This window comes from Lemur catta, chromosome 2 (assembly GCF_020740605.2).
Source record: "Lemur catta isolate mLemCat1 chromosome 2, mLemCat1.pri, whole genome shotgun sequence".
NCBI lineage: Eukaryota > Metazoa > Chordata > Mammalia > Primates > Lemuridae > Lemur > Lemur catta.
Genome location: NC_059129.1, coordinates 71,213,882 through 71,236,569, shown reverse-complemented (window position 1 = coordinate 71,236,569; position 22,688 = coordinate 71,213,882). Strand labels below are relative to the sequence as shown.

At 33.3% G+C, this 22,688-nt stretch overlaps 1 protein-coding gene across 1 annotated transcript in view; it reads right to left on the bottom strand.

Annotated features, from left to right (window-relative positions):
• Positions 1-22,688, bottom strand: part of COL19A1 (collagen type XIX alpha 1 chain) — a 308,626-nt gene that overhangs the window by 231,946 nt on the left and 53,992 nt on the right. The window contains exons 6-9 of the mRNA XM_045542219.1: positions 21,945-22,220; positions 17,856-17,936; positions 14,014-14,139; positions 12,824-12,886 (exon numbers count right to left, since the gene is read on the bottom strand). Coding sequence (XP_045398175.1) covers positions 12,824-12,886; positions 14,014-14,139; positions 17,856-17,936; positions 21,945-22,220 — 546 coding nt within the window. The remainder of the gene's footprint in view (positions 1-12,823; positions 12,887-14,013; positions 14,140-17,855; positions 17,937-21,944; positions 22,221-22,688) is intronic.

The window sequence follows — 22,688 nt, the reverse complement described above, 5'->3', positions numbered from 1 at the left end:
AGCACTTCAATGATTCTGCATGTGTTTTAAAAAAAGGAAAAGATTCCACATTATAAATAATTTGAAAATTCCTAATGATCTGAAATCTAAACAATCAGATTACTATGATGTATTTTAGAAAGAAATTGGTGGAATAAGTGTATAAGGCAAATTTGGATTGGGATATCTCTTTAGGAGTTAAGTGATGGAGCAGTATTCTCTAGAGAAAAAGTATTTTGAAAGAATTGGACCTTTGAACAAGTATTTGAGGGAACTCTTACTTATGATGATGAAGAGCCTTCAATTAATACCATCAGCAAGCTTAAAGAAGAGGACAGCAGCCCAAATAAACATTAACTTGCAGCAAACTATTATTGTTCAACATAGTTGTTGGGTTTTACTGAGCCGGATGGATGGATACATTCCTACAGGAGTGAATAATTTGCATATATTTGCATATTAATTGCATATTAGAATAATTTCTAAAAGAAAAAAGTAGCATCAGTGGAGCAGTCAAATATCAGAGACACATTTAAGAAGGTCTCAAAAAATATCTGACCAACAACCCCTGAGCCTCCTACCATTTCAGCTTCAGTTATTCCTGTGTCAGCTTTAGGGGAATAAAACCACAAAGGTCATGGCCTTCTAGATAATGAGGCACAGTGGATTCACTTGGTAATGAGAGCAGCTAGATTAGCTGCAAAAACTTATATTAACTTATTTTAATGAAAAAGAGAATTTTCTTAGCATCATGAGAGAAAGTTAATAACTCAACAAAGTTATTAGTATTAACATATGTGTATAGATAGTGAAAAATAAGACAAGGTGATTAGAGTTTAATATATAAACATAACATTTTTAAAAGATTCTATGAAAACTGAATTTGAATAAGATGGTAAAATGCAACTCTAACCTTGTGAGTGAATTTATGACTTAGAATCATCACTATGGTATTAGAGAAGAAAACATGAAAATCAACCATTTTATGAGCCAAATACTACATTATAGGATTTTATGTATTTATTTGTGTTTTTAATTTTCTATTTTTAATTATTATGGATATGTAATAGTTATACTATAGGATTTTATTGATGGATTGAAATATCTTTTGTGTATTTTTAGTTATAGTATCTCATGTGGTACTACGTTATAAAATGTTTATATAGATTACTTAACTTTTGTCTACAGTGAAATACATATTAAGATACTGTATCGTATATAAAATAGTGAATTTAAGAAGCCCTGGGGCTGTTAACAGAATAGTGGTCAATGATCTAGAGCAGGAGTTAGCAAGCTTTTTCTGAAAAAGGCCAGAGTGTAAATATTTTAGATTTTGTGGCTCATACAGTCTCTACCACAATTACTTAAACTTGCTGTGTGACATAAAAGCAGCCTTAGGCAATACAAAACCAAATAAGTGTGGCTGTGTTCCAGTGAAACTTTATTTATAAAATAATACAATGGGAGTTTTTGGCAGCCCTACTGCAGGCCTGCAGTTTGCTGTTCCCTGAACTATCAGAGTTGTTCTGTATAACTTCCTATCCTATCTGATACAAGTTTATAAAACCACAAAGTTTAATCAAATAGCAAATCAACTTACCTTCTCCCCAGGAATTCCAGGAGCACCAAATTCACCTTTACTACCAACTGTACCCTAAAATATAGAAATGTTCATTAAAATATTTTTTAAATGTGCATTAATTACTAATATTGTCAAAGAGAATCTACCTTTTCATGGATGAGTTGCTTTTGCTTGCACCAAAATTTGTGCTTCAAGTTCCTTCCTCATGTTGTCCAGTTATTAAACTAGACTTTTGACAATTAATAAACTGTCAAGAAATCAATAAATATCTAAATACTAACCGAAACTAAAACTAAACATTATCTACACAGAAATATGTAACTCAGCTTTGTCATTTCTTCTATATCCTCCAAAGATAAGAAATAATTCTATTGCTATTACCCCAATTATCAGAAATGAGTTTAATTGAGTTAAAAGCTACATCCTTGATGATGCTTTCAATTTAAATAAGTCATAGAATTTCAGAGTCTAAGGTATCTATATTTGTTTCATTTAGTGTGCCTGACCTTTATATCCTCCAAATTCAGTCTAATAAATTTATCCTTGAAATACTGGAAAATAATATAAATTTTTTAAAAGAGTTTATCTTTCACTAATACTTGGTAGAGATTAAGAAATACATTGTACTTTTGTGATTATATAAGACCACTATTATAATAACATTATTTTCAATTTCAGATTAAGACACATAAGTAAATTTTGGCTTCAAATGAATTCCTATAGACTAGATGAAGATCAGATTGGGTAAAATTGATACATAAAAAAATGTCTTGTCAATTTACTCAATATATTCAACATAGGATTGATTAGAAAGGATGAAGAAACATTCTTTATTTCTTATATTGATGTAAGCAAAGAAATCAAAAGCATAATATTAAATACTACTTCTGTGAATTATTACTAAGAGAAGGTATTCCATCTTTTAAAAATTATGAACATATTTTGACTCAATTAATTTTGTATTGGTGCGTTATAGCTATACAATGAGCATCTATCTGAGTAATGTCAGACTAGAAAGAAAGAAAGTGAAAACTTACTTGTAATCTCTAGGTTATTAGCTCATTAAACTACTCAAAATAGAAACTTCCATAGTGGGATTGGAGGGTGAGGAAATCAATACCAGTGTCTAACTAAGGATTAGGTTAACTTATTTCCTTTTAAATTGTTTTGATTTTCTGTCAAAGTATATTACCAAAGCAATCATTGCATAAAGCCAACACATTTTGGCCAACTAACTGGAAATGTGGAAGATAATAATACAAAAACAAACTGGAAAATTATTCCCAAAATAGAGCTCAGATCACACTTCCCCTTAGGTTCAGGAACATTAAAATTTAGCTGCTATTTTACAAAATTTCAACCTGAAGTGGGTGAGGGTATTAGCAAGGGTCTTAAAGAACTGAGAAAGTAATGCGGTTGCTAAGTAATTAGGTTGCTAACTACACTTGCTAAGGAAAGGGAATTAAAAGATTCAGAAAATTACAATAATTGAGTCTGAATGAAAGAAAAGCATTAATTATTATTTCAAATAATGTCATACAGAGTTTAGTCTTGGACAGAGGGCACATTTAGAATAGTTTGATTAGAAGCCTTGATAAAGAATACTGATCACAACTAGGCATTTAAATCCAAGTGGTGGTATTTACAACTGTATTACTCCATGAGAGGGGAGCATCAGCTTTATGAAACAAAGACCAAAACCAGTAAATCATATTAATATGAAAAGAGCATCATAGTAGATAAGAAAATAAGCAAATAAACACTAAATTATGCCAAAACTGTGGCTTTTTTCTAAATATTTTTCTTCTTCATTAACTAATTGATAATATCAAGCTAAAACTGATAAGATCAATGTGAAAAGAATTTTTGTTTTTAAAAGAAAAAATGTAGTAGAACAATAATGAATTATATAATACTCTTCTATGATTATCTTATTTAGCTCTTTCTTTGCAAACTGACTTATAGTCCTGCTTGGCAGAGTCCCTTGGACGACTGGGGAGTAGAACTTATAGTTTCTAGAAACAACTGAGTTGATGATTTTGACTTTCCTTGAGATACAGTGTTGACTCACTCATTCAATATATTTTTAGCTTCTATTATGTGTTCTTCTATCTATGAGCTCATAGAACTCATATTCTAATGGGGAAAACATAGATGCAAAATGACAACATGTCAAGTGGCAATAAAAGTGCTAAGAAAAGTAAAAAGAGCAGGGATGGAGGCACACTTTTTATATAGAAATGCTAAAATAGGCGTTTTTATTTTAAAGTGATTTTTGAACAAAGGCCTAAATGATGTGATGGAGAGAGCCAAGTGGATATACAGAAGAAAATTCAAGGTATATGTAACCTGGTACAAAGAATTTGGAGCAAAAGTGAACTAGAGGAAAGGCTAGGAGACAATATAGGGAGCAAAGAGCGAGGAAGGAGAGAGCTCTACACATTATGTGAAGCTTTGTAGCCCCATGGTTAGAGCTTTGGGGCTGATCTTAAAGAAGACAGAAAGCCATTAGTGGGTTTTGGTTAAGGTGAAACAGGATTTACTTACATGATTATTCAGAATAGTTGTCTAACTCATACTGTAAATGCATTAAAAAACCTTATTTATGGTAAGGATTCTCAAAACTTAACACCTTTAGACTGGCATAAAGACAAACACGTAGACCAGTGGAACGAACAGAGAACCTAGAAATAAAATTATGTATTTACAGCCAACTGATTTTTGACAGAGGTAACAGGAGCATGCATTGGAGAAAAACACTGTTTTCAATGAATGGTGCTTGGAAAACTGGATATCCATATGCAGAAGAATGAAACTAGACCCCCATCTCTCATTATATACAAAAATCAACTCAGAAGAGACTAAAGACTTAAATGTAGGGCCTGAAATTATGAAACTGCTGGAGAAAAATATAGAGGAAATGCTGTGGGATATCTGGGCAAAGATTTTGTGGATACGACCTCAGAAGCATAGGCAACAAAAGCAAAAATTGACAAATGCGATTATATTGAACTAAAAAGCTTCTGCACAGCAAAAGAAACAGTCAACAGAGTGAAGAAACAACTCGCAGAATGGGAGGGAATGTTTGCAAACTACTCATCTGACAAGGGATTAATGTACTGGAATACGCAAGAAACTCAAACAATTCAACAGCAAAAAACCCCACAAATAATCTGTTTTAAAAGTGGGCAGATGATCTTAATAGACATTTCTCAGAAGAAGACATGCAAATGACCAACAAATATATGAAAAAATGTTCAATATCACTCACTAATCATCAGTGAGGTGCAAATCATAACAAAAATGAGATCATTTCACCCTGGTTAGAATAGCTAACTATCAAAAAGACAGGCAATAATGAATGCTGGAAAAAATGTGGAAAGAAGGGAAATCTTGTACATTGTTGGAGAGAATGTAAGTTAGCATAGCCATTATGGAGAACAGAATGGAGATTCCTCAAAAAACTAAAAATGGAAGTACCATGTGATCTAGCAATTTCACAGCTGGGACCTTGTGTTAAGTGAAATAATCCAGCCACAAAAGGATAAATACTGCATATTCTTCCTCATATGTAGAATCTACAAAAGTGAATCTTACAGAAATAGAGAGTAGAATTGTGGTTACCCACGCTGAGAAGGGTCAGAGGGAGGTGGGGATAGAGAGACGTTGGTTAATGGATACAAAATTACAGCTAGAAAGGAGGAGTAAGTTCCCATGTTCTATAGCTCTGTAAGGTGACTATGGTTAACAATAATTTGTCTATTTTCAAATAGCTAAAAGAGAAGATTCTGAGTATTCCCAACACCAAGAAATGATGAATGTTCGAGGTGGTGAATGTGTTAATTACTCTGATTTGGTCATTACACATTGTATAAATAAATCAAAATATCACACTGTACCCCATAAATATTTATACTTAGTACATGTTAATTAAAAATAATAATAAAAATCTTAACGTCTTTAGAAATACTGTATTTTAGTAAGTTATACATAATTTGAAAAGAGATTTGGAAATTGTGTTCTCAAAACTTTTCTCATTTTATTCCATTGGCCAAAAGTAAACAGCACCAAAAGGCTAGTATTATATATCTTATAGCTAATAAGAAAAAGTAAATTATAATTGTATCTGAATGGCTTCTAATCAATGTTATCTAAGGAAAACAATGCAAAGAATATCTTTAAAGAGTAGTACACTGTGTCAAGAAAAGATCAGATAATCCTGGGAATTAAAGACACAGAGTTGAATCAAATATCCTAATAATCTTCTGAAAAAATTAACTATCAATCAATTATTAATATTGACCACAAGTAGCATATTATAACACATGATTTTTATATATTAAAACATCTAACCAATTGAAAGTTCTAAGGGATAATTTCACAAATGAAGATTTCTTTGGTTTTGATCAAGCCATATTATGAGATTAAACTCAATCTAAAAGGATTATCTCCACCTCTCCTTCGATATGTTGGACAATTCCCTTATATGTAAAGGAGGATGTTATCATCTATCTGCACTACCTACAACATAAGGTGACACAAAGTGCTTTGAAAAAATACATGTGACTTAATTGGTGGTGGTTGTGATCAGATACACATTCATATACACACTTCTTATCTTGCCTTTTCGCTTTTTTGATTTACCAGTTCTATCACATTTGAGATTACTGGCATGAGAAGAAATTTCATGAGTTGGTTTTAGAAGGCATAAAATACTTTAAAAATACCCCTGTCAATTTAAAAAAATTTCTGTGTCAGAAGTGTGGTCCTATTTGCATAATTGTTTTTAAAAAAATTAAATCACCTTTAAATGATTTCTAAAAAGATTAAGTACTTAGTCACTATTAGAGCCTATACCTTTTGAGGACACATTTTTTCCCCTTCATTCTCTTTAATCATAAGTAGATGTCTCTTACTTTAAGTAAGAGACATAGTGGATAGGAAAGCAGAGGAAACATTTGTTTAGTATAATGATACTTTCTAAGTGCTTCATATGCATTACATGGCATTCTTTCTTCACAATCATTAGTCACAACACCATTGACTAAGTATTATTAAGGATTATTTTCAAAACAATAAAAGGTGGATAGGATTTAACGCTAAGGGGTTCAGGCTCCAAAATGGTACTCTTTTGTACCTCCCCTAAATTTTCTTTCTTGTGCTTACAGATCAAAAGGAAAACCTTTAGAACAACATCTGTTTCCATTACTAATATTACACTTTGATCATTTCACAAAATTAACTATTCAATCTGTCTTAGAGCAAAATGACTTTCAATCTTCAAGTTATGCAGGCATTAGTTTGTGCACCTGCTCTAATAATGAAATTTTTATGCCAATCAAACACAGAGGAAAGCCCACTTTATTTATTGTATATTAAAATTGCAGGATCACATAATACAATGGGAACAGGAACAAAAATAAACCCATCATCAACTTCTTAACATGAAACAATACATCCATGTTTATTACATGTGCCAGGAAACTGAATGTATTTGTGGTCATGGTCATCTAGAGTCATTTTTACAAGGCAAGGTTTGTGCTGTTTTAATCAAATGTATGTATTGAAAAAATAAAGGGAATACACTGATTATTTGTTTTGTAAGTTATCAATTTATTTTATCTCAGCTATTTTTACCTTGCCACTAAAATCTCTTGCCACTAGAAGAACTTAAAGTAAATGTTAATATTTTTAAAATATATAATAGATGGGAAATCATATAAGGCATGTAACTCTAAGATACATTTTTATATATTGAATAGATTTAACATATAATAAATTGATAATATTTATCATTTTTATTAATTCCTTTTTACTTCTTTTCTACTACTGTTCATTTCTATAGAAGGAAGGAATGTTCCTTGAACAAATTGCCACAAGATTATAAACTAAGTGAGAGCAGGCTCTGTGTTTTCTTGTTATAGCTGTAGCTCCAGCATCTAGCACACTTATTGTTATAGTAGAGGGAAATCAATAAATAGTTGTTGGTGAATTAATGAACAAAAAAATGAATATTTGATGTTAAAGTAAGAGACATCTACTTATGATTAAAGAGAATGGAGGGGAAAAAATGTGTCCTCAAAAGGTATAGGCTGTAATAGTGACTAAGTACTTAATCTTTTTAGAAATCATTTAAAGGTGATTTAATGATTTTTTTAAAAATAATTATTCAAATAGGACCATACTTCTGACACAGAAATTTTTTTAAATGGACAGGGGTATTTTTAAAGTATTTTATGCCTTCTAAAACCAACTCATGAAATTTCTTCTTATGCCAGTAATCTCAAATGTGATAGAACTGGTAAATCAAAAAAGTGGAAAGGCAAGATAAGAAGTGTGTATATGAATGTGTATCTGATCACAACCACCAATAATTAAGTCACGTGTATTTTTTCAAAGCACTTTGTGTCACCTTATGTTGTAGGTAGGACAGATAGATGATAACACCCTCCTTTACATATAAGGGAAATGAGGTATGGAGAGTCTGGGTGGCTTGGCCAAACTCATGTTGCTAACCAGAGAAGAGTTGAGATTAACCCAGAGATCTTTCTAATGAATTCTCTTAATTGTGTTACCTTGGGCACATCATTTTACCTATGTGTGGTTCTCTTAGCTGTAAAATGATGATAAAGATAATAGGTTGACGTTTTTATGAGGTTTTAAGGATAAAATATTACAAGTGAAAGTACCCTGATCAAAGAAACAGATAAATTATACTGAAGTGCATTTAGAATACAGGGAAGTCTTCAAAATGGACACTGATTAAGAAGAGACAACAGGAGTAAGTTCAGATCCAAGCGTGGCTACAACCTATATGGCCTTGGGCAATAATTTAACCTCCCTAAACCTCAGTTTTCCCATCTGAAAAATGGTAATACTAATCTATAACATGAAAAGTTAGTGTAAGGATCAGATGAGATAACATACCTAACGTGCTCTTCTCAGTGTTTGGCATGTAGTAAGCACTAAATAAATATTCTCTGTTGCTACAATGATTTGTATGTTTAGTTTGAAATAGTCCTTAGAATCAGATATTGTTTAATTATTTTGAATTTACATATAATGACTTTTTTTAACTTTACAGACAATACCTATAATTGTTACAAAGAAACACAGGAGCTAGAACGGTTTTTAAATAAACTACAATTAAGCTATTCTAGTTCCAGAGTTAAAAGGAGGTTTTTTTTAATTTAAGCTTTCATCCAAGAACAGACTATATGTAACTTTTTCAAATAATGACTTCTTTCACATTGAGATCATTTGAATCTCTTTTCTTTATTTCAAAATATTAAGAGGATATAAATGTTTTAGGTTATATGGATCATTTTTGTAATGCTTGAGTCCTGGCTATAGGTGTGCCCATCACCCAGATAGTGTTCATAGTACCCATTAGGTTGGTTTATTCCCCTCCCCTACTCACTCTTCCCCCTACTGCTTTCCACTGAGTTTTACTGCCCTCTGTGCACATGTGTGCTCATCAGTTAGTTCCAATTTAATAATGAGTACATGTGGTGTTTGTTTTTTCATTCTTGAGATACTTCACTTAGGAGAATGGTCTCCAGTTCCATCCAGATTGTTGCAAAATGTAGTAATTCGTCTTTTTATGGCTAAGTAGTACTCTGTGGTGTACATATACCACATTTTATTAATTCACTTATGAATTGATGGGAACTTGGGATGATTCCACATCTTTGCAATTGCAAATAGTGCTGCAATGAACATTTTGAGTGCAGGTGCCTTTTTGATAAAATGATTTCTTTTCCTTTGGGTAAATAGCCAAAGGAATTGCTGGATCAAATGGTAGATCTACTTTTAGTCCCTTTCTCTCTGCACCCACGCCAGCATCTATTGTTTTTGGACTTTTTAATAAATGCCATTCTAACTGGGATAAATTGATATTTCATTCACAGTTGGTTCTTTGAAAAGATAAACAAAATCAATAGACCTCTTGCTAAATTCTCCAAAAACAGATGAGAAAGGACCCAAATAAGTTCAACCAGAAATGAAAAAGGTGACATTACAACTGATACCACAGAAATACAAAACATCATCCATGAATACTACATAAATCTCTATGTACATAAACCAGAGAACACAGAGGAAATGAACAAGTTCCTGGAAACCCACAACCTCCCAAGAATCAACCAGGAAGAAATAGAACTCTTGAACAGACCAATAATAACAGTGAGATAAAATCAGTAATAAAAAAAAAAAAAAACCCTTCCCCTGCCCCCCCCCAAAAAAAAAACTCTGGACCAGACAGATTTACAGCCAAATTCTATCAGACCTACAAAGAAGACCTGGTACCCAAAATACAGAAATTATTCCATAATATTGAGGAGGGAATGCTTCCCAACTCATTTTAGGAAGCCAGTATTACCTTGATACCAAAGCCATGAAAGGATACAACAAAAAAAGAAAACTACAGACCAATAGTCCTCATGAATGTCGATGAAAAAATCCTCAATAAAATACCAAACTGAAATCAACAGCACATCAAAAAAATAATCCACCAGGACCAAGTGGGCTTCATGCCGGGGATGCAAAATTACTTCAACATATGGAAATCAATAAATGTGATTCATCACATAAACAAAAGCAAAAACAAAGACCATATGATCATTTCAATAGATGCAGAAAAAGCATTCAATAAAATCCAGCACCCTTTCATGATAAAAACCCTCAACAAATTAGGCACAGAAGGAACATATCTCAGAACTATAAAAGCCACACATGACAAACCCACAACCAACATCATACTGAATGGGGAAAAGTTGAAAGCATTGCCCCTAAGAAATGGAACAAGACAAGTGTGCCCACTATCACCACTTCTATTCAACATAGTACTGGAAGTCCAAGCCAGGGCAATCAGGAAAGAGAAGAATATTCAGGGTATCCAAATCAGGAAAGAGGAGGTCAAATTATTGCTCTTCACTGATGATATGATCTTGTATCTAGAAAGCCCCAAAGATTCCACCAAGAGTCTCACTGAATTGATAAATAAATTCAGCAAAGTCATAGGACACAAAATCAATGCATATAAATCAGTAGCATTTCTACATACTAATAACAGTCAAGAGTCAAATTAAAGACTCAATACCATTCACAATAGCTACAAAAAAAATAATAAAATACCTAGGAATATATATAACTAAGGAGGTGAAAGATCTCTACAGGGAGAACTAGGAAACTCTAAGGAAAGAAATTGCAGATGACAAATGGAAAAACGTATCATGCTCATAGATCAGTAGAATCAACACAGTTAAAATGTCCATACTATCCAAAGTGATTTACAGATTCAATGCAACCCCCATCAAAATACCAACATCATATTTCACAGATCTAGAAAAAATAATTCTATGCTTTGTGTGGAACCAGAAAAGTGCCCAAATAGCCAAAGCAATCTTAAGCAAAAGGAACAAATCTAGAGGCATCACATTATCGGACTTCAAGCTATACTACAAAGCTATAGTAACCAAAACAGCATGGTATTGGTACAAAAATAGAGACATAGACCAATGGAACAGAACAGAGAACAGAGAACCCAGATACAAAACCATCTATCTCTTACCAACTGATCTTTTACAAAGCAGACAATAATGTACACTGGGGAAAAGAAGCCCTATTTAATAAATAGTGCTGGGAAAATTAGATAGCTACATGCAGAAGAATTAAACAGGACCCCTATGTCTCACCACACACAAAATGTAATTCAAGATGGATAAAAGATGTAGATCTAAGGCATGAAACCATAAGAATTCTAGAGGAAAATGTAGGAAAAACCCTTCTAGATTATTGGCCTAGGCAAAGAATTTATGAAAAAGATCCCAATGGCAATCATTAATAAAAATAATGATGGGATTTGATTAAGCTAAAAAGTTTCTACACAGCTAAGGAAACAATCAACAGAGCAAATAGACAACCTACAGAATGGGAGAAAATATTCTCAAGCTACACATCATATAAAGGGCTAATAACCAGAATTTACAAAGAAGTCAAGCAAATCAGCAAGAAAAAAACAAACAACTCTATTAAAACGTGGGTAAAAGACATGAACAGAAGCTTCTCAAAAGAAGAAAGGTAAATGGCCAATAAACACATGAAAAATACTCAATGTCACTAATAATCAAGGAAATGCAAATCATATAATGATATTGAAAGGTATCCCAAGAAATGTGGTTTAAAGGGCAATAATAAATGCCCTGTCCCACCTCAAAAATCTTTTCTCAAACATGTGCTATGATGCCAAAAGTTCCCATGCAAGATATCATGGGCAGACATTCCTTTGGGAGTCAAAGGATTTTAGCTTTGTTGAAGCTTTGAGGAATCAATCACCTCTCAGTCCTCAGCCTCCTACCTTTTATAAAAGAAGTCCATTATGTAAATAATTTAAATCATGTACTTCCAAGTTAAGGCACAAAAGAATTAAAATCAATTTCTCCTCAGAGAACAAAAACAGAATTAACTAACCTTCACCAAATTAATTTGTCTGATTAGCTAACAATAGATGTGACTCAAAAGAGTGGGGAACATTACAGCTAAGTTTTGATAGGAGTGGGGAGAAGGGCAAGACAAATCTCCAAGCATGGGATATTGCTTAGAATTACACACTTAGAGGTCCAGCTCACTCCCCATATCCTCTATTAAATTCTTTCCAATCTTCCCAGATTGTTTCCTCAGGACACTTTCAACTCTTATATAGCACCTAACACATGTGGCCATGTAGTTTATCTCTATCTCCTTCTAGAAATAAAATCCTTCAGAACAGGGAATCTATCCTCCTCTTCTTTATACCCTCCTAAAACCCCCAGCAACATGTCTTATACTCAGGAAGTACTCAACAAGGGTTGGCTGTTTAAATCAAAGGTAGGGAGGGAGCTAAGGAAAAATCTTCCATAGAGAAATGTCAACAGACAAGTGGAATAAGATTTCATCAGCAATTTGTAGAAGAGAATGCTAAAGAAGACGAGGGTACAACTAGAAAATAAACTTTCCTGCTTCACAGTTTTGCTTAGAGGTACAAAGACTTGCAATTCCAGATCTTTCCAAATTTCATGCCAATCTTTCCATATGAACTCAAAAGCAGACTTGAATGCTGATATAGTCCTTCTTATTTCAGAAATCAGCATTTTAAAATGTCTTTGATAGCCTTTTAGAGAAATGTGCATTTGTATGCAACATACAAAAATGAGATGGATGCATCTTTAAAGTTACTTTGGAACAAAACCCCTTTCATCACAACAGTATTTGGTTGTGTCTTACCTGCTCTCCTTTATCCCCTTTCTGCCCAGGTGAGCCCGGAGCTCCCGGTAATCCTGCTTCTCCCTGAACAATAATGAATTCCTGCATTAGCAAACATTCTTGTCACATTGATCTAAAGACAAATAGTTTATCAATATGAAGCTAGCAATAGCAAGCTAAAGCTCTGCTCTCCTCTGAGCTGACGCTGGTCGGTCCTCTGGAATTCCCTTCTTCCCTTGTTCTTAAGGCTCACTATTCCTCGCTCTTCCAAACACCATTTAGCATCATCTCCTCCAGGAGACCTTCTGTGGGCTGGAACACATGCTACTCTATGGTCCCCCTGAACCTTACACTTGCTTTTCTTGTGGAGCTTATTATGCAATGTTAGTCACAAGAGGAAATGGAAGATTCCTTTAAGCTTTTACCCCATTCCCATCCCCACTGGTTCAGCCAAAAGTGAAGGATAGTGGACAGGTAAGTCTAAGGACATGTATTAGGTCACCATGGCTAGGGGACACTCTGCTCTAGGAACTGGAGCAACAAGTTCTCCTTTCCTTGGATATGGGCACAGGGGAAAGACAACAGGAGGCCACTTAGCCTACTTTTAGAACAGGCTTTATGACCACCAGTAACACCCACAAAACAAGTTCATGTAGGTCCACGGGCCAGCCTCATTGACCAGGGGATCATATTGATGCCGGTGAAACTAATTCTTTGAGTAATAACACAGCCCCTCTGCTTACTGCTACCCCTCAACTTACCATGTAGAGAGAGAGCTAGCTGAAAATTTGGGGATACTGGAAAAATACAGTCTACACGCACACACAAAATACTATGTAGAGTATTTTTGTATTTTTTGTATATATTTTTTGAAGAGCTGGCATTGTGAATTTTCAGAACTGCAGCCTATTCCTGGCACATGCTAAGTACTCAATACTTGCCTATCGTACAGGTGGTTCCTTCCTTCACCTTTCTATTCATTCTAATACACACCCTGGAAGGAAGTTCAGATAGGCTCAGAACTATCCAGGTAAAAATCCAGGAAATCCTATCTTCAATCCCCTTTTCTTAACCCATTCCAGTGACTTAGGTATTTGATTCAACTAGCACTGAAGGATAAGACACATTCTGCACACCAGAGGCCACATTCAAGGAGCCCAGCTCACTGTCCAGAGTGGCTTTGCAGTGGGCACAGATGAGAACTAGCATACCTTGTTTGGAATGCACTGGCACTGGTCTGTAAGTTCCTGCTTTGCTGGCAGATACGCAGACATTTTGCCGGCATGAGTGGTTACCGATGATGATGCAATACTGACAAAGCCATCCCGCTCTGGGCACTAAAATCCAAAAACAGGCTTTAGGGAATGAGGTCAATTCCAAACATTCAGACATTCCAAATACTGGCTCCCACCAAACTGGGGATGACCGGGGTTGACTGCAAGAACTGCCTTCTTATTACCCAAAAATTGACACCATTGTGTGAAAGTTTACCACACTTTTGTTCTTTCACTGAGCCCCCTACGTGTTTTATTACACATGAAAAAATACTAAAAATGATGGTTTTAGTGAGGAATTCTAAAGCTATATTAGGTGACTTTATAAGTACAGTAATATCATACATTTATAATAATTGCATTGTTTCAATAATTCATACAAACAATACGTGTATGTACCTTTTGGGACCAAAAATTAAAGCATTTGAACCTGCAATGAGATGATTATAAAGACACTGAAAGTAGAAAAAAAATTTTTATACTCTAAGACAATGGTTATTAAATCAAAGTATACTTTGTTCTAGCCCACTGTCCTTTAAAGATATTAAAAAGGTCTCCACTGCAACAGACAAGTGGTAGATTTTATACTTAGCCAGTGGATTCAGAAAGTACTGGATAATACGAAGTGAAATTTGGTTACAAAGCAGTGAACTTTTTTTCTCTCAAAAAGTTAATCCAGATGGAGAATCTGAAGAGGATAAATGCATTCTTTCTTCTCAATATCATGTACCAGGCTTCTTACCATGATTTATAACTCTGAATTTGCAATTTCATGAAGGCAAAGCATTAGGGAAAAGAGTGCATACATTCTTTTGTACACTAAAAATTACATATGCATGGAAAAGTATTTTCAGGATACAAAACTAAAATATTGTCAGTGCTTATCTACTGTGATTGAGATCATAGTTGATATTTATTTTCTGTTTTGAATCTGGCTGTATTTTCCAAGTTTTCTAAAATAAACATATAACTTCTGTAATGAAAAATTTATTTTAAAAAATGGGCAGCAGTATAATGCTTTAATAACAATAAAAACTATAAAGTAACTATCACCCAAAAATACTGTGACGAATTTCCTGTCTTCACCACTAGTTCTTTTATATGTACTCTCTCCAGATTTATTGATTAGTTATTGTATTATCCTAATAAGTTTCCAAGTTCAAAAGTCTAAAAACTACTGTCCATTCGAATGAAACAAGATTTTCACCAAAACAGTTCATTCATCTTATATGATTTGATATGATTTCCCAGCCAGTTCTTGTCCCATGGTTCCCAATCAGATAACCAAGATGCACTTAGAATTCAGAATTTTTCTCTGGAAAACTGAGTCACTGTATTAAATTGAAGATGTAAACAACTTTAAAAGTATGTCTCAGGCTTCACTATGAAACTGTCCACACTCCCCAAAATGAGCCTAGGGGCAGTATAAAACATACAAGGAAGGATTCTTCTCCTTGTAAAACTTCTGGTTTTGATTTGACACATATTCAGATAATTAGCCGTTAAAATTTTAATCACATTTCTTTTTTATTTCAACAAATGTTGCTGATTTCCTCCTTTTCTTCGTATTTGTTCCTCATTTACTCCATGTAGTCATGAAACTTGACTCATTCAGAAACTGAAAATCTAATTTAATATGTGGAGAAGCATGTTTATAGATGATCTTAAATAAATTCTAACTTTGAAATGTTCCATAAAATATTAACACCAAAATATGTGTGATTTGAAATTCCAGAACAAAATTAGATATTTAAACAGGTACATTAAAATTTCCTGAGTTCAAAACATTTTGGAAAAAAAGTACATTTGGCATCAGAGGAACAGCAGATGCATTTAAACAGCTTTTACATAATTATTAATCTTCCAAAGTATACATTCTCATATGTAAAATGTACCAGATTTCTATTTTCTGTTAATCATTAAATGGATGGTAATGTTGCCTTTAAATAATTATCAGCAGAAAAATATGCCGTCTTTTGTTATTTTTTTCATAGATGAGGATGAGTTCTACCTTAACTTCTACTCTTTAACAAATGATTTTTGAAAAAACATGATTTAAAAATTTTTTGTTCATAATGTGTGAGGTCATGTCATTGCTTTGAATTACCAAGCCACTCCATCCAATCCATCACCTATACTTCTTAAACAGTTTTCTCATAATTCACGTTGAAAATGTCCATTATATAATGACACGGGGCAGTGATTAGTGGTCAGGAATATAATATTTAGATATATAAAAAACACCATTATGTTACTTTTCCATCAGAGATAATTATTATTTTAACAGCTCTTACATGAAAAAAAAGCATAATTAAAAAAACTTTTAGAGAATTAACATCGTCAAGATTTAAATGTGTAGCTCCAGGAAGTCTAGGTATTTCCAGTCTTTATATTGGCATTCTAAATTATCTTTTTGGATATTTATAGAAAGATATTTGGCTGGTTTCATTTTACTTGGAATGAGAGCCATAAACTAGATTGGAGATATGCTTTATAAAGCCAAGTTACGTAAGCAAAACATATAATATTTGAAAGACTTAGCTATGCTTTGAGTCACTTGGTCACATTGTTATTCCACTACCCAAATTGAGCTACAGAAGTTAAAACATTTTTAAATTGCAAATTATTAATAAAATTTTCATGCAATTTTCTATGACAAATATAGAAATTTTAGGAAGTCTAAGATAAAAAAAGCCATTTTCATTTTTTACTTTTCATATGTTCTTTCTGTAAGGTTTTTAGATTTAGTCCCTTTCAAACATGTTCCTGTCCCATTTATCTCTTTTAGTAGTTGATACGTCAACAAATGAAACAATTGTCCAGCTTCTCAGAACAAATCCCCAGGAATAAAAAAGAAAAGTAAAACTTTCCTCACTGAGTCTAAATTGTACTTAAAAAACAAATATAATTATACATAATAATATAAGCACAGATGACCATTACAATGAGAGATATAGAAAGTAGTGAATTGAGTATTTTTCCTGGAAGGAGAGATTGGTATAAGAAAGTAATAGTTGTACAGTTAGGTTGGGAATATTTAGAATAAGAGGCTAAGGAACTGATTTATATTTTGTTGCCAAATGGGAGTCACCTAAGGGCTTAAAAATAGAGGGCAGGGAATGTGCCTTATTCATGTTTGTTAGCCCTGTTCTTTAGCACAGTGTCTAGAAGATCAGTGTTGTTGAATAATAAGTTTTTGCTCGAAGAGAATGAAGGAATATACAAACTAGAAAATTATTCTGGTTATGCAGCAAAGAAAAAGGCCTGGAGATGGAGAAGGCAGTTGACATGTTATTGCAATAGTCCAGACATGAGATAAAGGCAGACTTTGGACTCAAAGCATAGCTAAATAACAGGGAAAAGGAAGAGGAGGATGAAATATCTATCAGAAAGGAAAATGAGCCAGGACGAGTGACAGGCTACAAAAGGGAAATGAGTGTAAGAATAAAATAGTATCATACATTTAAAACTCCTGTAACTAGAAAATGATGATTCTACTATCAGAAAATAGTTTAGGGAGAAAGGCATAAATTCTCTCCTAGTTAATGTTGAGTTCAAAGTGAGGACATATTATCCCTGAAGTTCAAGGTGAATGTTGAGATTAAAACAGTGAAAGAAACTATGGGAGAGATTAAGAAGGTTTTCTTACTTGGAATAAACTGCTCACCCAGCTTCAACAGAAGATACTCAGTGCTACGCTACATTTGGACTCTACGGACTATGAGACTAAAAGACAACTGGAGTTCTTTATTCTTCACATGCCAAGAAAATTAACTTACCTTAGCATCTGATATTTCACAACATGTTTCTTGAGCTAGGAAATTTGCATTACAGTAGATTTTAAGTTGGTGAAGTTCAATCTATCAAAACAGTAATAAGAAACATCATTAGTTTTTTTTGAATATCACACTTAAGCAGTTAAAAACTATGGTAATTTAACTGGAAAGAAAAAGGAAGCTAATACAAATAAATTACTGGTAAATATTTTAGTGTTCTCATTTAATTTTAGGATTCATTATTTTATGCACCACTTGAGAAATAGACATAGAGTCAGATACAGACGGATCTATAGATAGAGGAAATCAGGTAATGAAAATTGCAAACCTTGGCTAATTGTTTCAAACAATAAAAAATATTAATAAGTATTTACTTAAGGAAAGGCTTTACTATGCACTACAAGAAAGTATGCCCACAAAATGAGGGCATTTCGAAGTAAAAAATTCTGGAGAAAAGGTCAGTCAGTGGATGGAAAAGGCTTCATCTGTAGTTCCAAACCTCCTGTTTGAGGCACTGAAATGGATGAACACTTCCCAATAAGGAAAGAAAAAGGTTTTTGCTTGTATTTGTATTTCATAAATTCTGTCTAAAACCTACTGATTTTATTTAATATTGGTTTGGTATAACCCTGGGCAAGACTCAATCGTTATACAGAATAGTTGATTCCTTCTATTTGCTTAGCAGATTCATGTTTTTTTTTTATTTGAACACGAAATTACAAGTAATTCAAACAAAGTAAAATCATGCCTTTAAATATAAGATCAAGCCACCACTTAAGAAAAAGTAAATAATGCTGACTATTGATAAAACATCAATATGATAAATGTATAAATAGGCTGTTTGAATTCCTGAAGCACTGAATGTTGTATTAAATAATACTTTATATAAGTCGATATTGATTGGAGCTTTGAAATTAGTCTACAGTTACAAATTTAATAATTTAATTAATAATTGTATGATAATTTGAGGTGTAACATAGGTCAGGAAAAATCTCTCACCTCCCCTTCTCTTTCCTCCTCCCCCACTTCTCTCTCTCTCTCACATTCTTTGTCTTCCAAAGTAACACAACTATATAATGCATTACTTTGAGGTCAGTAAGTACTTCCTACAGAATGATTCAACTGTAATGTTATAATAGTTAATCCTATGACAATAAAAAGCAGACATCTATGATTAGTTGTCGATCTCTACCCCAACATTAAAAAAGCAAAAAAGGAGGAGAAAGCTATAACTTTTATTTTATACTGAGATAAATAAAATCAATTCAGCTCATGGAAAGCATTAAGAACTTTAGATATCTTGTAGATTCATGAGCAGCCTAAGATTTGCAGGCAATGCAAAACTCTGAGACTAAATAAAATTTAATCATTCCTTTTTTACAACTTTTTGCAAGGTTATTGAGTTAACTTTTATTTATAAAGTTTAAATGCACTGTCTTACATAGTCCAGTGAAATACTGGCAGTAACATACCAATTATGTAGAATGAAGAATGGGGACTCCAGTTAATTAACACTGTTCTTAACTAAAACTTATTTATCATCATCGTTGTTATCAAAATAGCCAATAAATATTGAAATCCCATTATATGCCATCCACTCTGCTAGGCCCTGTATATGAATTATTTTGGTCAACTAAAGATGATCATCAATTTTCAAAGAATTAGGACCTAATTGAAAACCCATGACATTGAAACTACAATCAGCCTAGTTTGTGCTTTCTTTTTTCATTAGTTACTTTAGAACCCTTCATTGACACAGTGCTTTAGAAGGAGAATGTTTAGCGTTAAGTCTGTACTGACCCTCGCCAAAATGAAGATTTATTTTTAAAAAATCCTTTACATCAGTTTTATCACTTTCTCAACAAAAGCACGTGGATAGGATATGTAAAAAAAACCCAAATCAGAAGATTTTTTTCAATAACATACAGTCCAAATAAATAAAACATTTTAATACTACAACAGATCCTATGAATCACAGAGCTTGTATAGAGATGATGAAAAATTAGTCCACTTAGAGTTTTAGCAGGACCAAGAATCTTTTAAAAACTTGTATGTATATGTTTGTTTAACTCAAACAGTGACCATCTCCTGAAAAAGCTGCATCATTGTGACATGCCTTCAATTTTATCCTCAAATGAAGTAAGAATTCCCATTAAACTATGAACCACTGTAATACTACGGTTTCATATTTTGTACTTTTTATAAGGGCACTCCTGATATTCTTTAGCTTTAGTTCTGGGATCAGTTCTTTCCTTGGGTGAGAAGTTAGCGAGACACAGGACATAGAACACTTGATCTTCTGAGGTTGAGCTCCAAAACTGGATCCACTCTTGCAATAACTCGCTCCCCTCTCACTGAAGGCCTCTCCCTGTGAGTTTAATCTCAGTTTTCTCTTTAGTTCTTCCATTTCCTCTGGAACCAGAGCACACTTTGCTCTCCCCAGTCCTGCGAGAGATCAGATTCCAGTCCCAAACTCTGGTACTTGCAGCAGGTATCTCTGCCACTCTGCTGTTGTTGCTGGAATTCCCTGAAGCTGACTCCTATCTACCTATATTCCACCTACTGCTGGAAGTCATGCCTCTGATGTTCTAGCTGCTGATGCCCACTTCGTCCTTGTGCCTTTGGAGAGACCCCACTGACAGGTCTGTCTAGTATTCTTGTTGTTATGATGAATAATGTTATTATTATTATTAGCAGCTACCATTTACTGACATAGATTTTAATACTCTTATTAGCCTTTTAGATCTTTGTGAGCAGGAGAAGCAGCTTTGTTTTGTTTTGTTTTGTTTTGTTTCTTTCCACCTTCTTATGCTAGGGTTGAATGTCATGTTTGGCCCTAAATAGATAAATGAATTTATAGAGAACTGACCACATATTAGGCACTATAGCATATATTCTGTACAATCACAACTAGTAACTCTACCAACTCTATTTTATAATTGAGGATACTGAGGCCCAGACGAGGTAACAGCTAACAAGGCAAGTAAATAGACCACAACAATTAAGTAGCCCAGCCAGGATTTAAAGGCAATATGTATGACCTCCAAGCTGGCTTACTCTCTTATGATGCTATGTTGTCTTGTCTGCAGGGTTGGCTTCTTTTGCTCTGGCCTATTTTCCTGGTCATCTACTGAGCCCTAGTTACTGGCATTTCTCACTGATCTGTTCACTCACTGTCTCTAGGAAAAAGTGATTAAAAATATATGTATATATAATATCCTTCTATAGAGGCCTTTAAAAATAGTAAGTTGGCCAATTATGTATTTGCGCAAAGTTGTATTTTTGAAATAAAATTGAAATTTTAAGTGCTTTGTGTTAACAGCATTAACATTTCCTATTGGTGATCTGCATTCGGATTATTTTTATGGGTTTTCCTATCACTCTACCCATAAGAAGACATGTAGCCATCACATTTAGATATATCTCACCTGTTTAAGATTATGGGCCTTGTTCTTTAGAGAAATAAATAATAAATCTCTATCCTCTTAACGTTAAATGTGATTTTTTTAAAGAACCTTTTTATCTGAAAGTGTTTTACTAGCCAATTTTCTCATTAAAATGACCTACTGATACATTTAGTGACTGTTACCATCCAATACAACCCTGAAAAACCATTATAAGCTTATGAAAAGTAGTCTGCAATATAAAGCAACTGCTATTGTGAGGATGAACAAATAGCCTATTGTTCTTGAATGAAAACATCAAATAATCTGAAACTACTTAAAGTTCATCTTTTTTCCAGTCCTTTCTATTCAAAACATGTGAGCTTAGACTAAGCTTACATTTTGTATCATATTTTCAATTTTTACTAAAATTTACTTTTAAATAATCTTACTTTTTAAGGCATGACCTAATTCTTTTAAATTCATAGGCTGGAGAAAACGGGGTGGGGGGGGAATAGAAAGAAAATAATATATGTGAAAATATAGTTGGAAATACATAGCTACTCTTCACACATCTGATGGTCAATTAATTAAATTAATAAAATTGATGAGGGAATCTATTCCACAGTAATTAAAAAAGATGTTTCAATGAGACATTTTAACTTAGAAATGTTACTAGTTCTCTTTTACAACCAATATGATGACTTACGTCCACAGGCTTGCCGTCTGAAGCTCGTGCAGCAATAACTGTCCGTCCACGAAAATCCACAATGTCCTTTTCATCAGTCTGCTGGCTTGCAATTAAGTTACAATCCATATAAAGTGAAATGACCTGGGATTGCATACTGACACCAAGTTTATGCCACTGACGATCAAACAAAGCACGGAGTTCTCGATTTTTAAAAACGTAGTTCTGCACATCTCCTTCGGCAGCTCGAAACATAAATTCCACTACTTTCTTTCCACCGTCAACTACTATAGAAACCTGCAAAAATGCAAATTATCTTTAAATGTTTTAGAAATCATTGTTCAAAATTATTAAAGCACACAAAGAAAATTTCAAAATGCATGCTCGCATAACTGAGGCAGTTAGTAAAATGTTTCAGATGACACTTATGTCCACCAGGTTTGTTATTAATAATATAAAAGAACAGCAAATACCCAGCTATAAAAATGGGTATTCTGGTAAATGTAATATGTTCCTTCTCGAGAGAACATCTAAAAGTGTGTGTGTGTGTGTGTGTGTGTATATATATATGTATAAATTATGTTATATAATTATATACAGATTATAAAATTTATAATTTTAAATTATATACAAATTATATATTCTTATATATAAATTATTTAAGATTATATAATTAAAATTACATATAAGATTCTTAAATATAAATTATTGAAGTTTTTTTTTTTTTTTTTTTAAAACAGAGTCTCACTTTGTTGTCCGGGCTAG